At 42.6% G+C, this 12,907-nt stretch overlaps 1 protein-coding gene across 1 annotated transcript in view; it reads left to right on the top strand.

Moving 5' to 3' along the window:
• The window catches only part of LOC139989472 (protein Fe65 homolog), a 158,783-nt gene extending 150,011 nt beyond the window's left edge, over positions 1-8,772 (top strand). Inside the window, exons 5-16 of the mRNA XM_072007928.1 lie at positions 2,960-3,112; positions 4,968-5,197; positions 5,345-5,463; positions 5,545-5,657; positions 5,764-5,962; positions 6,047-6,174; positions 6,277-6,282; positions 6,360-6,610; positions 6,681-6,883; positions 6,950-7,126; positions 7,202-7,340; positions 7,496-8,772. Of these exons, the coding sequence (XP_071864029.1) occupies positions 2,960-3,112; positions 4,968-5,197; positions 5,345-5,463; positions 5,545-5,657; positions 5,764-5,962; positions 6,047-6,174; positions 6,277-6,282; positions 6,360-6,610; positions 6,681-6,883; positions 6,950-7,126; positions 7,202-7,340; positions 7,496-7,545 (1,768 nt within the window). The 3' untranslated portion in view covers positions 7,546-8,772. The remainder of the gene's footprint in view (positions 1-2,959; positions 3,113-4,967; positions 5,198-5,344; positions 5,464-5,544; positions 5,658-5,763; positions 5,963-6,046; positions 6,175-6,276; positions 6,283-6,359; positions 6,611-6,680; positions 6,884-6,949; positions 7,127-7,201; positions 7,341-7,495) is intronic.
• The last annotated feature ends 4,135 nt before the right edge of the window (positions 8,773-12,907 follow it).

Raw genomic sequence — 12,907 nt, 5'->3', positions numbered from 1 at the left:
GGAGCATTAATTATATGCAGACTGATATTAATCAAATTAAACTGACATAAAAATTGTCAATATCAGATTATTCTCTTCTTCGACAATTTCGTATTAAAATACCTCTTTTTACTTACCAAATGACGTAAAAGCCAGACAATTGTAATGTTTTTTTGTGGTGTCAAAAAATACGAAACACCTGACTAGTCGTGTCTTTTCCCTGTGGCTTTCAATTTTAATTACATTCCTGGAACGCGTCGAGATTCCCTCTATAAATAATGTACGTACATTGTACAAATATCAACTACAGCAGCATGAAACGCGCCGCGTTCTCTGGTTTTGTTTCGATATTTCGAGCCGGTCAAAGGGGCGTGTTTAGAGAGCTAATTAACGACATATACAAGAAATTACAACATGTTCGTTGGAAACTGTAATTAACGGTTACCAGTTGCGTCTACCGAAATCTCTGTCGCGTTTATTAAAGCTCGATAGCCAGTCACAGAAATATATGACGCGAAGGTGTACAATTGAGAAAATTTAATATCGGACCAACGAAGACCCTGACAAGTCCGCGTCAACTTAAAATATGGTCGAAGTCGAGGGAGCAGAGGGATAAGTGTCATTCATGGTCGGGTCATCCGGTCCGGATAAAGGATCGAGTTTCTGACTGTCAAAAGGGATCGGGATTCCCTCAAATAACCTATCCGTCCTTTTGCCTTCGCATCTTGATACACGATGAATTAATAACCTATTGGCTTCTGATAAAAACTGTTATTGCTGTCGAAGAATTCCTACCATCAGCGAGATATCGTCCGAGAGCTTTTAGCTCGGAAGACAAATATTTTTCCATCGGACATTTCGTTACAGTGAAACTTGTCCAAGTAATGGATTATGAATGTGAAAGATTGGAAGAAATTGGTAGATTGGTCCTCGGTTTTGGTCACCTTAGCAAGAAAATGTGCATCAACGTCGAGACATTTCAAAGATCCGGAGACTCCGCTTTTCTTAGCATAGTGATGGATAACCGTGATCTATATGAGAAGGCAGGAACGCGGTATTGAAGATCGCGCTTGCTACTGCAGCAAGATATTACAGAACCTTCGGAGGGTGTCATAGTTGCAAGAAGAAAATGCATCGGTGGGATGATGGGAAAGAAATCGTTTAAAAAGAAAGTTCCAGCTAGCTGTACTTATGGGCTTACGAACGCGATAAATCATTCGAAAGGTAGACGTCAAAGTCTATTCGTGGCTTAACGAAACGTATTTCTCTCATAAAGGAATCTATTTTGAGAGGTGTCCTGTGGAAAATAGATATTAGTAATTATTCGAGGATAAGGTGTCGTTGTAACGTTCCACGAATATCTTATAATGGAAATAATAAATGATTTCCAGAATAGATGCCGTGAAAGTCTGTTCGTAGATTCGGTTAACTAAAAGTAAAAAAATGGATATTCCAAAAATCATTGAGAACGCAAACATTAACGAATCGTGAAAAGACTAGAAATAATTAAGAAATATTAGGACAGCTGCTGGTTGTATCTCGAACGTTAACATCGACAATATTTAGGGCACTTAGACAGGGACGTACACGGTATATCAAAAACTACTTCTTATACTTCATATTTGCGAGAAAATTGAAATCCCAGTGGCGATCGGAGATTAAAAGTTGACCGGCTCGAGATCGAAGGAGACGACGAAGACTAGGCCAAACGACGCTCCGGAGAGACGAACGACGTTAGTCAGCAAACCGCTCGGCTAATCCCCTAATTACTTCGACATGGTTAGCGACCCTGTACTAACCACGTCGGTGCCTGGCTCCGTTCCCCAATCGTTAATTAAAATGGCACTTCCTTGCAGCCGCGGTAATTTCCAGCCAGTACGGCGCGCACAAATCACGACGCGACGGTTAATCGAGATCGTCTTTAAGCCGTTGTACTCGCTCATTGGAAAATTTATAACCGTCGATACTATTTTCGCCGGTAGCTCGACTCGTAGTCGAGTTTTTCACTTTGAGACTCCCACAATAAATAGACTGAACAGCTACCTCTGAATTATAACGACGCCTGTAGGCGTCTTTAATTATTCGATCGAGTAGGTGGCGATCGTTTTGTCGCGTGGGCGAATGTGATTTTGTGAAAGAAGGAAAAAAGTAGTGAAAAATATGTTACGTTATGGAGTTTCTTGAAAAATTGCGAAATTTTAAAATGCAGGAAAGAATTCGAATGGAGTTTTTGTAAGAGAAAATAAGGGTAGACGAGGTTGTAGTACAGTTTTCAGGGAACGAAGTCGATTTCCAAGAAATTCTCGTAACGAAAATTCCATTATTCCCTTTTGAAATTTCAGTGAGAATTGAATTTTTGTATTACCAACATGGTAAAATACATTCGCTGAAACTGACGTCATTCGTGATATTTTCACCACAAGAAAATAAAAAAACATCTGTGTAACGCGTATTTATAAAACGAGAAGTAGGTTCCGAACAAAATCTATTTGCAACGCGTATCAACGCTCGATTCGACTGGTCAAAAATATCGGCGGGAAAATTCGCTTGTATAAATACCACACGGCCGGCAAATGCTACTAAATCGAAGTTTAATTATGCAAAGTACTGTCAGTGGACAGTTATCCATTCTCATCATAACGAACCCAGGTTCATGACTTTGTAATAATCGCATCGATATGATAATGCGACCATCGCGTACAATGTATGCATCAACCAGAAACCAAATACGCTCGATTTCATACGATTTCGGTTCCCGAATGGCATCAAAAAACTTCCCTGCAAGAAACCTACTCTTGTTTATCATGAAACGCGATAGAACCGTATTTACTCCGTACACTCGACCTATTTGAACACGATTCTATCGTCGATAAAAAATAGAACGACAGAGAAAATGGTAGCGAAAATGATAGAGAAAACGAAACATGGTCCAACGACGATCGATCCCTTAAGTAATGCGCACGACGACGTGCTGATTCAGGTACCGCAGCGAGGGTGTTGCGGAGTCTGCTCTGGTCGACGACACCCTCAACGGAAATCCTCGATCTTCGTCGTCGTCTTCCTCGATTCTGCCTCCCGTTCAGTCAGCATCCGCGGACACGGTCGACGCTGCGAATCTATCGGATTCGAGAAAGTACGTACGATAGAGCCACTCGTCGTACCCAGAAACCTTATTAAATTCGCTGCACTATTTCTTAATCGAACAAAGTTGTTGCTTCACAGTCTTCTGTTTGTTGGATGTTCATATACGTATACATATTATATTATTGTTGTTATTGTTGTTGTTGTTACTATACTATTTGCTGGCTGCCCCGCTGCTACACACAATTTCGTTTATTATTAAATTCTTAAACAAATAACCGCAAGCGTCGTGTCTGGATACTTGTTCCAGTATATTTATATTGTATATGTATATATATGTACATATATATATGTATATGTATATATATATATAATTCAATGGCTGACCCGATGCGATTTTCACCTGTAAACGCGAGCTTTTGTAGGCGGCAATGCTCCTCGCTGCTCCGTAGGAAACTCGAGCCCGAGTTGTTGTTGCTTATCCTTGTGCCAACCTTCCCCCCATCCAACACCCTGTATACTTTGCAGTATTGTGAAGTTTGTTGGCTGTGGACGCGTTCAGCATTGCATGCTAGGTACACCGCGCAGGTTCGAAACGTGGGACGCGTGATCAATCGAGTATTCGAGGTAACTCCTCTTCGTATCTCTCGGTCGACTACGCCACCCATTTTTTCAAATATTAAGTTTGACAAAGAGGATGTAAGCATTTAGACGTAAGATATATGGGAAATTGTGATCAAAGTTTGGCTTGTGGTGAACGACAAGAAAAAAAAAAGAACAGGAAGGAAAGAAGGAGATGATATTCTTTCTGAATAATCAAACACAGAAGGGAACGCGCTCGATGGAAGATCGCACTTCTCCCCATGGAAAAAACGCGTCAGTTCGGTTGAAAACGTGGAATAAAGTAAAAATTCTGCCCGCCAGACATACCAGACTCTTCACGGTGCTCGCATTAGAAAGTAAAACCAAGTTTTCCCCGGGTACGCGTCGATCTTTCGACCGCGCCTTTATCCACTAGAAAGTGGGCGTCTGAATGCCGCATCAGTACCTACGGCCTGAAGAATGGATTTTATTCCACTGAGCGGCAGTGTTCCGCACAGCGGAATAAAATCAACTCCTATTCAATATAGATTCACGTCTACGAACGTTTCACTGTCGCTGCACCGCTTTTACCATGTTTTTAATGTAGCACTCTCTTCGTCCATCCGTACCGTTTATGCATCTCGTAGATTGTGCGTTTTATCACCATTGTGAAAGTAGCGAATCGTCGTGAAACACCAAGAAAAGAAATTCCAACGTGAACGGAGTGTCTGTGCAAATCGATCGATTTAGTTCATCGCCGGTTTCTCGTTTCACTCGGTACTCGTGGTAATTTCTATTCTCACCTGGTACGTTAATCACAAGCTGCGCGCTATTCCCAGTAAGTAGGTCCGATGACGCGAGCAATCATCGACGCGATCGTGATTCGTCATTGTCGAATGCTAGTTGCGCGATCGATAAAACTCTACCAGCCACTGTCCATTGGTCAATTACGTGATCCGTAATGCGATTGATCGTAATGCGAACGGCGATAAGTAAAATGTTAACGAGGACCATCCATCTGTACCTGGCGCGCGAATCTTCCTCCGTTTAACGTCGAGTTATAAATCTGATAAATCGTTGTCTGCTTGCGAACGATCAGAACATACACGCGTACGCGATAATGTAACCTTGGCCAGAACGACGTCGAAGTAGAACGTTGAAATTAGCATCGTTGCTTCGAGGCTGCGGTCTTTTTGCTTTCGTAAAGTCTACTATATCTATCAGAGTAAATTCTCGTGGTAAAGTGAGTGGTTAGAATCGCACAGAGAATATCATAGGGTATAATGTGATACAATGTGATAATCTTGAGCCGTGGGATATTACAGTTATTGCGAGAAAGCGGATAACGAAACGACAGAAATGGGAGGCGTTCCGCACGTGGAGGGTGGATTAAACAGCGAGCTGTACGCGGTTCCTGTGAAGCGGAGACAGCCCAAGGATCAAAAGAACAATACCACTGTGCAGAACAATACCCAGGAGAAGCCGGCGGAGGTGGATACCACCGATTCCGAGGATAAAGATGAGAATCTACCACCCGGATGGCAGAAACACGAGGGTGAGTATCGGATCTGAGCTACGAATATGTAGCGAATGAATACATTACCGATAGATAGCTTCTTGTAAACTTATCTACGTCGAGACGAACTAAAAACGCGAAACGTTCATTCGGATCGATTCGACCAACGATTCAATTTTCTTCCAGACGAGAATGGACCGTATTATTGGCACGTTAAAAGTGGAAATATACAGAGAGAGCCTCCAGAGGCGCCACCACATTCCAAGAGGGAGTCGCGCAGGAGTCTTATCAAAGACAACGACAGCGTGAGTAGAGATTTATAAAGTATTTTTAATAAATAGAAATTTGGAAAGAATACTTTTATGATTTGGTGTTATCGATAACAGATAAATAATTTCCACACTCTGAGCGGTATGGTGAACACCGTCACCCGCAGTAACACGAGCTCGGCCCTAGATCAGGAGTTAGAAAACAAGAGAAAAGTGGAGCTAGCTCTCAAGTAAGATATCATCGATACTTGTTTGTCAGTTTTTCTTCGATATAATGGTTCGCTTCACAAACACACACACTCCCTCTCTCTCTCTCTCTGTCTGTTCACCTTTCAGACGAAGGAGCTATCCCGCACGTGCGGACTCCGAGGGCAGGGACAAACCTATCAGATTCGCTGTACGCTCTCTTGGATGGACAGAAATCGCCGAGGAGGACCTGACGCCCGAAAGAAGCAGCAAGGCTGTCAACAAGTGTATCGTAGACTTATCGCTGGGTAGAAACGATCTTCTCGATGTGGTTGGGCGATGGGGTGATGTTAGTGTCAATTGGAAATTTAATTTTTTATGTTGCAACGAAAATATAGTAGCTACTAAAACGCGTGATTTTAAATGTTACCAGGGCAAAGATCTGTTTATGGATCTGGACGAAGGCGCGCTGAAACTGATAGATCCAGAGAATCTTACCGTTCTCAACACACAGCCAATTCACACGGTTAGGGTGTGGGGTGTTGGCAGAGATCACTGCCGGTAAGTAAATCTCGATGGATACCCGAAGAAGTTTTAACCATCTCTATAATACATTTATGATTCACGTTTCATGGCTGTTCCGTCTGACTGATCCTCGCACAGTGAAAGGTAAGACGCATTCCAAACGATGACATTTAAATTCTTTCGCAATCTGTTAACCTGTCGATGCGTCATTTATCTTTCAGAGACTTTGCTTACGTGGCAAGAGACAGATCGACCCGGAAACACATGTGCCATGTGTTCCGTTGCGACATCCCGGCGCGCACGATCGCGAACACGCTGCGCGATATTTGCAAGAAGATCATGATCGAACGATCGCAACACCAAAACCTCGCGAAACCAGTCGACATCAATGGACGAACAAGTTTGGCCACAAGACCGACTAATCTACCCACAGAGCATAGACGCTTCCATAGAAACGGACAAGCACTAGTCAGTAAGTAATTTCCAAAGTTTGTAGATTTTGTTTGAGGCGAGAACTGGATGAAACATTGACCTGTTTTCAGCACAATCGTTTCCAACACCGATGGAGGAGCCAAAGAAAGTGTTGCGAGCACAATATCTCGGATCCATGCAGGTTTCTCAAGCAACTGGAATGGAGGTTCTGAATGACGCGATAGATCACATTGTAACTAACACGCCGATCAACCAGTGGCGAAACGTGAACGTAGCAGTTGCACCCAGTATGATTTCCATCCTTACACCGAACGTAAGTGGATCGATGAGTAATAATACGTTTAAAGAGGGCAGACAGAAATAGTTGTACCTATTTCAGGAAGAGAAACTTATCACCGAGTGCAGAGTACGTTATTTGTCGTTCCTCGGCATCGGTCGCAACGTGAAACAGTGCGCCTTTATAATGCACACCGCGCAAGATCTTTTCATCGCACACGTCTTCAATTGCGAGCCTAGCAGCGGAGCCCTGTGCAAAACTATTGAAGCTGCTTGCAAGGTGATTAATTTATTAAAACGATTTGGTGTATTTTTCTAAACTTATTCGATTTACATTCTGTGTTTAATTATACAGCTGAGGTACCAGAAATGCTTAGACGCACATCCGCAAGGCTTTAGAAACGCTAGTAGCCTGAATACTCCAAGTGGAAAGGGTCTTGGCGCTACCTTGAAATCTCTGGTTGGTTCTCTGACTGGGCGTAGAAACAAGCAGGGTGAGTCCTGAGACGAGGCTCTCTCGCTGCAGGTAAATGATCGTTCGTAGCTGCTACAATATTATCTAAAACGAGAGAAAAAACAAAACGACCAAGTATGTTTTTTCGCGATCGATGAACGATACGATCGCCAATCATAGAACACTATGTTGTAGTTGATACCTTCGCTCGTTCCTTCGCAGGAACTGTGGCCGCTGCCTGCTGAGCGAGAAGTGATCAGACACAGACATCTGCAGTCACCCCTGACCTTGAAGTACTTTAGCGGATCGCCACCGAGCGCATCCCTCAGGTCGCTCCTTTCGCCCTCTCTGGACAACAGGCGTATTCAACTAGCCCGTTGGGAGAGCAATCCTTAAGAGGAATGTAGCTGCAGGTTAAGACGACTCTCGACGAGCAAGAACGAAAGAAGAAAGAAAGGAAGAAATAATAAAGCAGAAGATCGTATTCTTACGTTAACGACTGAATTGTGAATTCTGCAGAGTGCTATACTAATTACCACAGCTATAGTGGACTACGCTTACGTGTGTCGATATAATGTTATGTATGTTACACGCAGTGTCTGACAAAAAGAAAAAAATAAGAAAAGATAAAAAATATATCGTCGGAGAAATAAGACGTGAACCTCGTGGATTGGCGCCACGAAACTCGAGGTAGGATTCTTCTCAAGGTCGAAATATCCATCGAGTGAACGATTGCATGTTTCACTTGGGATGACCTTCGAAGAAACGGAAACGGCGTTATCACCGTTTAGGATCCTTCGATCGTGATGCGAAAGCACGTTCGAGGAGTGATGGTATCCTGCAAGGTTTGGGACAGGATAGAGAAAATATCTGTATATATACGGGATGGTAATTTATCGCGCTAAATTTAGTAAATTCGCTGGATTTAAAGGAAGTCCAGAGGAAGAGTGAAAGGGGAACGATGCGTGAGTGACGGAATGACTGAAGTAGCGTCCTAGCGTATCCACGAGGCATTCGAAGATTAAACGAAAAGACAAACAAGCTATAGAGAGCTTAAATGTATAACATACATGTGTATTCTCGGGTGTACAGAAGAAACGAGACGAGGATGACCAGACCACACGAAATAAAACACGTAATACACGTATTATATAGAAGAGACACGCATAGAGATACTCACGCGATGGAATACACGAGTACACATATGCATAACATATGCACGCGCAAAAACACAGACGCGCGTACAGATACACGGACACTTACACGAGCAGGTAATAGGAAGTTTATTTTTTATGGCGAATTATAGAAAATAATTTTTTTGCACCTTTTTGAAACGAAGGTAATACGACAATTGCTATAGCGCGACCGTCCTTTAAATCCACGGCAAAGAAAGAGACCGAGTCGAACTTACCAAGCTACGTACCGATCTTGACACTCGCAATAAACAATATTATATATTATCGTACGCACAATCGTTGTGCAATAACGCTAACGCCTACACAAAAACGATTAACAACTCTATTCTGTTGAAACGGTGTAACGAATCGTTATCGTCAATCGTTGTTATCGTTGTCGTCGTCGTCGTAACGCGCCTCGCTGAACAAAACTAATTATCGCTGAACACCATCATGCGCCCATGTGTTGCAATGGCGTCGGAAATTTTAACGATAATAAAGTTCCGTATAAAGAAGGAATAGAAGCAGAAGAAGAGAAACGAAAGAACATTAACACCCAAGAAATTGTCCAGGGAGCTTATTCACCGCCACGACGATGCCGTTCTGCGGAACAGCTCGAGCATCGACGCTTTAACTCTTGCACGTGTGTGTCACGCCATCACAGAGAAGAATACATTATATTGCGTACACGTATATTATCCGCAAACTCATTATTCGCACGTGCACAGCGTCGACTGCACCCTTTCACACGCGACGAACGTTCAAAGACACCGTAGACTTGGAACCAACAGAGCGAGGATAGCATTCGCTCTGTTCGGTGTCGGTCAACGGAAATCGTGGCACGTTTTAATGAACGTTGCATCAACGCGCATCGTATTCTGCGAATCATTGCAGCTCGCGTGTTTGCGCGTACGTGACCACACAAAAGCACGACATCGGCGATTCGAAAGTAAACTCGGAGCTTACCAAATTGTACTCCTTACTAGCTGAACGATCGTCGTTTGAAGTGCTCGCGATGCCTAATGTCAATCAGTAGTTTAGAAAAAAAAAAAAAAAGAAACCGTGAATAATTAATCCGTACGTGTATCATCGTGCGCCGTTTTCCCTTCGGTTCTCGTTTTCTATCGATAGCTTTAGGCATTTTTCCATACGCGCCGAATTTTTGCAGCAAATCGCAGCGAATTGTACAGAGAACGAAGAAGAAGGTCTACTTCGCCCGATCCTTGATTATTTTCGTACGATAACCTCGCGATTAGACACGTGACGATGTCGCGAACCGACGTCTCATCCACGTTGTTCCGGCTGTAATCGAACACGACTATGCCGACTGACAACAATGTGTCTATCGACTAAATTTTCTTCGCTCGTTCAGTCGCGCTTCTCACGTTTGACCGAAAGAAAAACGTTCCTAGCAATCGCGGCAATACTCTGGTTTGATTCTCCGCGTGATAAAAAATCTCGCGACGAACAGGCGGAAAAGCGGTGTCATGCAACGATCCAGAAAAACAAGAACGAACCAGAGAAACAAGATGAAACGGGACAAGGAGCGGCAAAATTCACCGGTCGTTTACGTAACAACGCATGTACTGTCAGCAAGAAAGCTACCGTGGCCAGCAGTAGGTCAACGTTAATGTCCCGGAACGAATCGTCCGAAGGGAAAACTGCTTCCGCACGAGAGAACTAAAAATCTCTCTGATTCTCAAGGAAGAAAGCCGGTTTATTTTCTTGCTTGCAGCACATCCTCGTCGTCCTTCGATGACGGTCACACGTCGTGGTAGCCATCGTCATTGCAAAAGATACAAAGTTGTGCGGGACCCAGAACGAAGAGAGATATTTCTACATATGTAGCGTTTAAATAAGAAGGGTGGCTGGCCAGAATAGGAAAGAAAGTTGAGTGGAGCGAGCGTGAATGTGTTAAATGGTAAGAAAGAGGAAAGCGTGCATGGTGTAGGCTGCTTGATGAGGGATTCTCATGTGACAATTATACGTAGATGAGGATGTAACGATGAGAGACAGAATCGCCAAGATGGTTTTCATCCTTTGTACATAAAAATACATGTGACGAGGATCACCTGCCTTTTACTATAAAGAAGATGAGAAATAAGAAGAGAAATGATGAGGAACGTAGCGATATTATGAAAGAAAGATGAATAATGCCGCGTGTGCGAAACGCCTCGTCTCATGGCTGAATGTTATATACAATATCTCGGAAGAGAAGGTCCTCGAAGGTCTACCAGCATTGCATCGCGGACCTTTTTGGAAATTCCCTTTCGATCTATCCGCAGCTTCGAATTTTCTTTCGCCTGTATCTATCTTGCGTTCCTTCCGTTATCTGGTCACTCTCAATCTCTACGCGGGTAGGTTTGAGAACCGTGTCACGAACAATAACTAGAAGAAAGCCGCGCGACGAGGCCTCCCGTGCGACCCACGCTCCGGAAACTCGATCATCCACGTTTTATAGGAAAGAACCAGCGATGTTTCTTCTGCTATTGATATATCGTTGATACGATTTCTTGCTTTGATATACGAATATATATATAAATATATATATATATACAAATATATATACATATATATGGTTGTTGAATTTACATTATCATAATGTTAGATCGGGCGGGCGATCAAGAGTGGCACGAGATAGCCTCGTGAGCGCGACGAGTGCGCAGATAATATGGTATGGATGTAAATATAATTATTATACATTTGTGTAGAAATGTAAGAGACTAAAGAGGAGAAGAGGAAAGGTCGAGGAGAAATTCAGAAGTTAAGGACACCATCGTTGCATCTATCGTCCGAGAGATCACTTACGTCAAGTGAAATAAAAAATTGAAACCGACATATTATTCAGGCGTACACTTAACGATACATACATGCATACATGAACATGCAACACACAGGCACACACATTATACACGAAAGAGAGAACACACATATACACACGTTCACAAAGTACGCGTAGCTTAACTGTCTCCTTAATATAGGTGTTGACACGCTGTCGGGAAAGATAGGAGGATATCGTGAAAAGAGCGAATACTGAAGATACCAATCACGGGTTGAAAGAGGCGGAAAAAAAAAAAAGAAAGAGGTGGAGGAGGGTAAAGGAGAAGGGAAGCCACTTGTAACTGACATAGAATAGTGCAAACCTAACTATATTTACTGCGACATGTAATATCCTTAATGAAAAAAAAAAAAAATGCGATCTACTTGATAGGAGAGTTGTTCTGCACAAACACGATGCTTCATTGATAATTATAGTGTCTCTCTCTCTCTCTCTCTTTCTCTATCTTCAAAAAGTACGTACCTCTCTATACCTTATGGCAATTTAATGTATCCAACACGATATTTTCGATCGACAATTCGTTTCGGCAAATAGAGGACGAACGCTTTTGTTCGCGTTCGCCCTCATTACGGACGACTCTCGTCATCGTTTACTCGATTCGAGCTCATCATTGAAACGAATCACGCGAAGATACGCATCATCGAACGATCATTGTTAATTCTAATTGTAGTCACGGTCACTATCGTCGCGTTAATATGGAGTACAAGTATAGGGAATTCACCGTCATCGTCATGTCGTCGTAGTTAGTGGGAAGTATTCTAAAACGGAAGAAGAGAAAATATCGTTACCACCGACTAGTAAAAATCATGCGGAAGAAAACACATGGATAAGAGAAGAACGGGAAGGAATTTTTATATATACGTATAAAAATATGTATGTATATTCCCGCGTGACGATCGGCTTTGAAACGTCGAGCGATCGATTAAACGTGTAACGTAGACGATGAAGAACGATCGACTTCTTTCGTCAACATTACGAAAAATCCCACGCGGTGCGACGCGATCGTCGTTATCCGAGTGGAAGCCAACGAGATTCTATTTGGAACATTTAGACAAACCAATTTCCGTTCTTTCGTTTATCCCTGGAATAGAATCTTGCTGTGCGCGTGTATCTTGAGACGAAAACAAGTTCTAAAAGCAACGAGGAGAGGAAAAAATAAAAATGAGAACACCGAGCGACGCGTTTCGTAATATTCGACGAGTCCACGTGTCGTTTTTACAGCGTACGAAAGGACAAAACACTTTGTATGCACCCGCCCCCCCTTTCCCCATTGTTCATGCCCATTTATATTGCGTAGATGGACCGATCGATAATTATAAACGGACGTGAGAATACTATTATATATATACATATATATACATATTATATATATAAATATATATATATATAAAAGCGACAGAATGAAACTACTGTAACTACACCTGCCTCTTGTGAATAAATGCCTATTTGTTTCTTTTCAATCTCGTTGTTATTCTCATGATAGTTTCAATGTATATCGATCGAACTTATAGCAATTTACCGCAACTGTTACTTACAAAAATAAAAGTCAATTTTCGTCGAAAACCTTAGGGTTTAGCCTATGTGTTTTAACGA

This window comes from Bombus fervidus, chromosome 7, assembly GCF_041682495.2.
Source record: "Bombus fervidus isolate BK054 chromosome 7, iyBomFerv1, whole genome shotgun sequence".
Taxonomy (NCBI): Eukaryota; Metazoa; Arthropoda; class Insecta; order Hymenoptera; family Apidae; genus Bombus; species Bombus fervidus.
The sequence above is the reverse complement of the archived record's forward strand: the minus strand, read 5'-3'. Positions and strand labels throughout refer to the sequence as shown.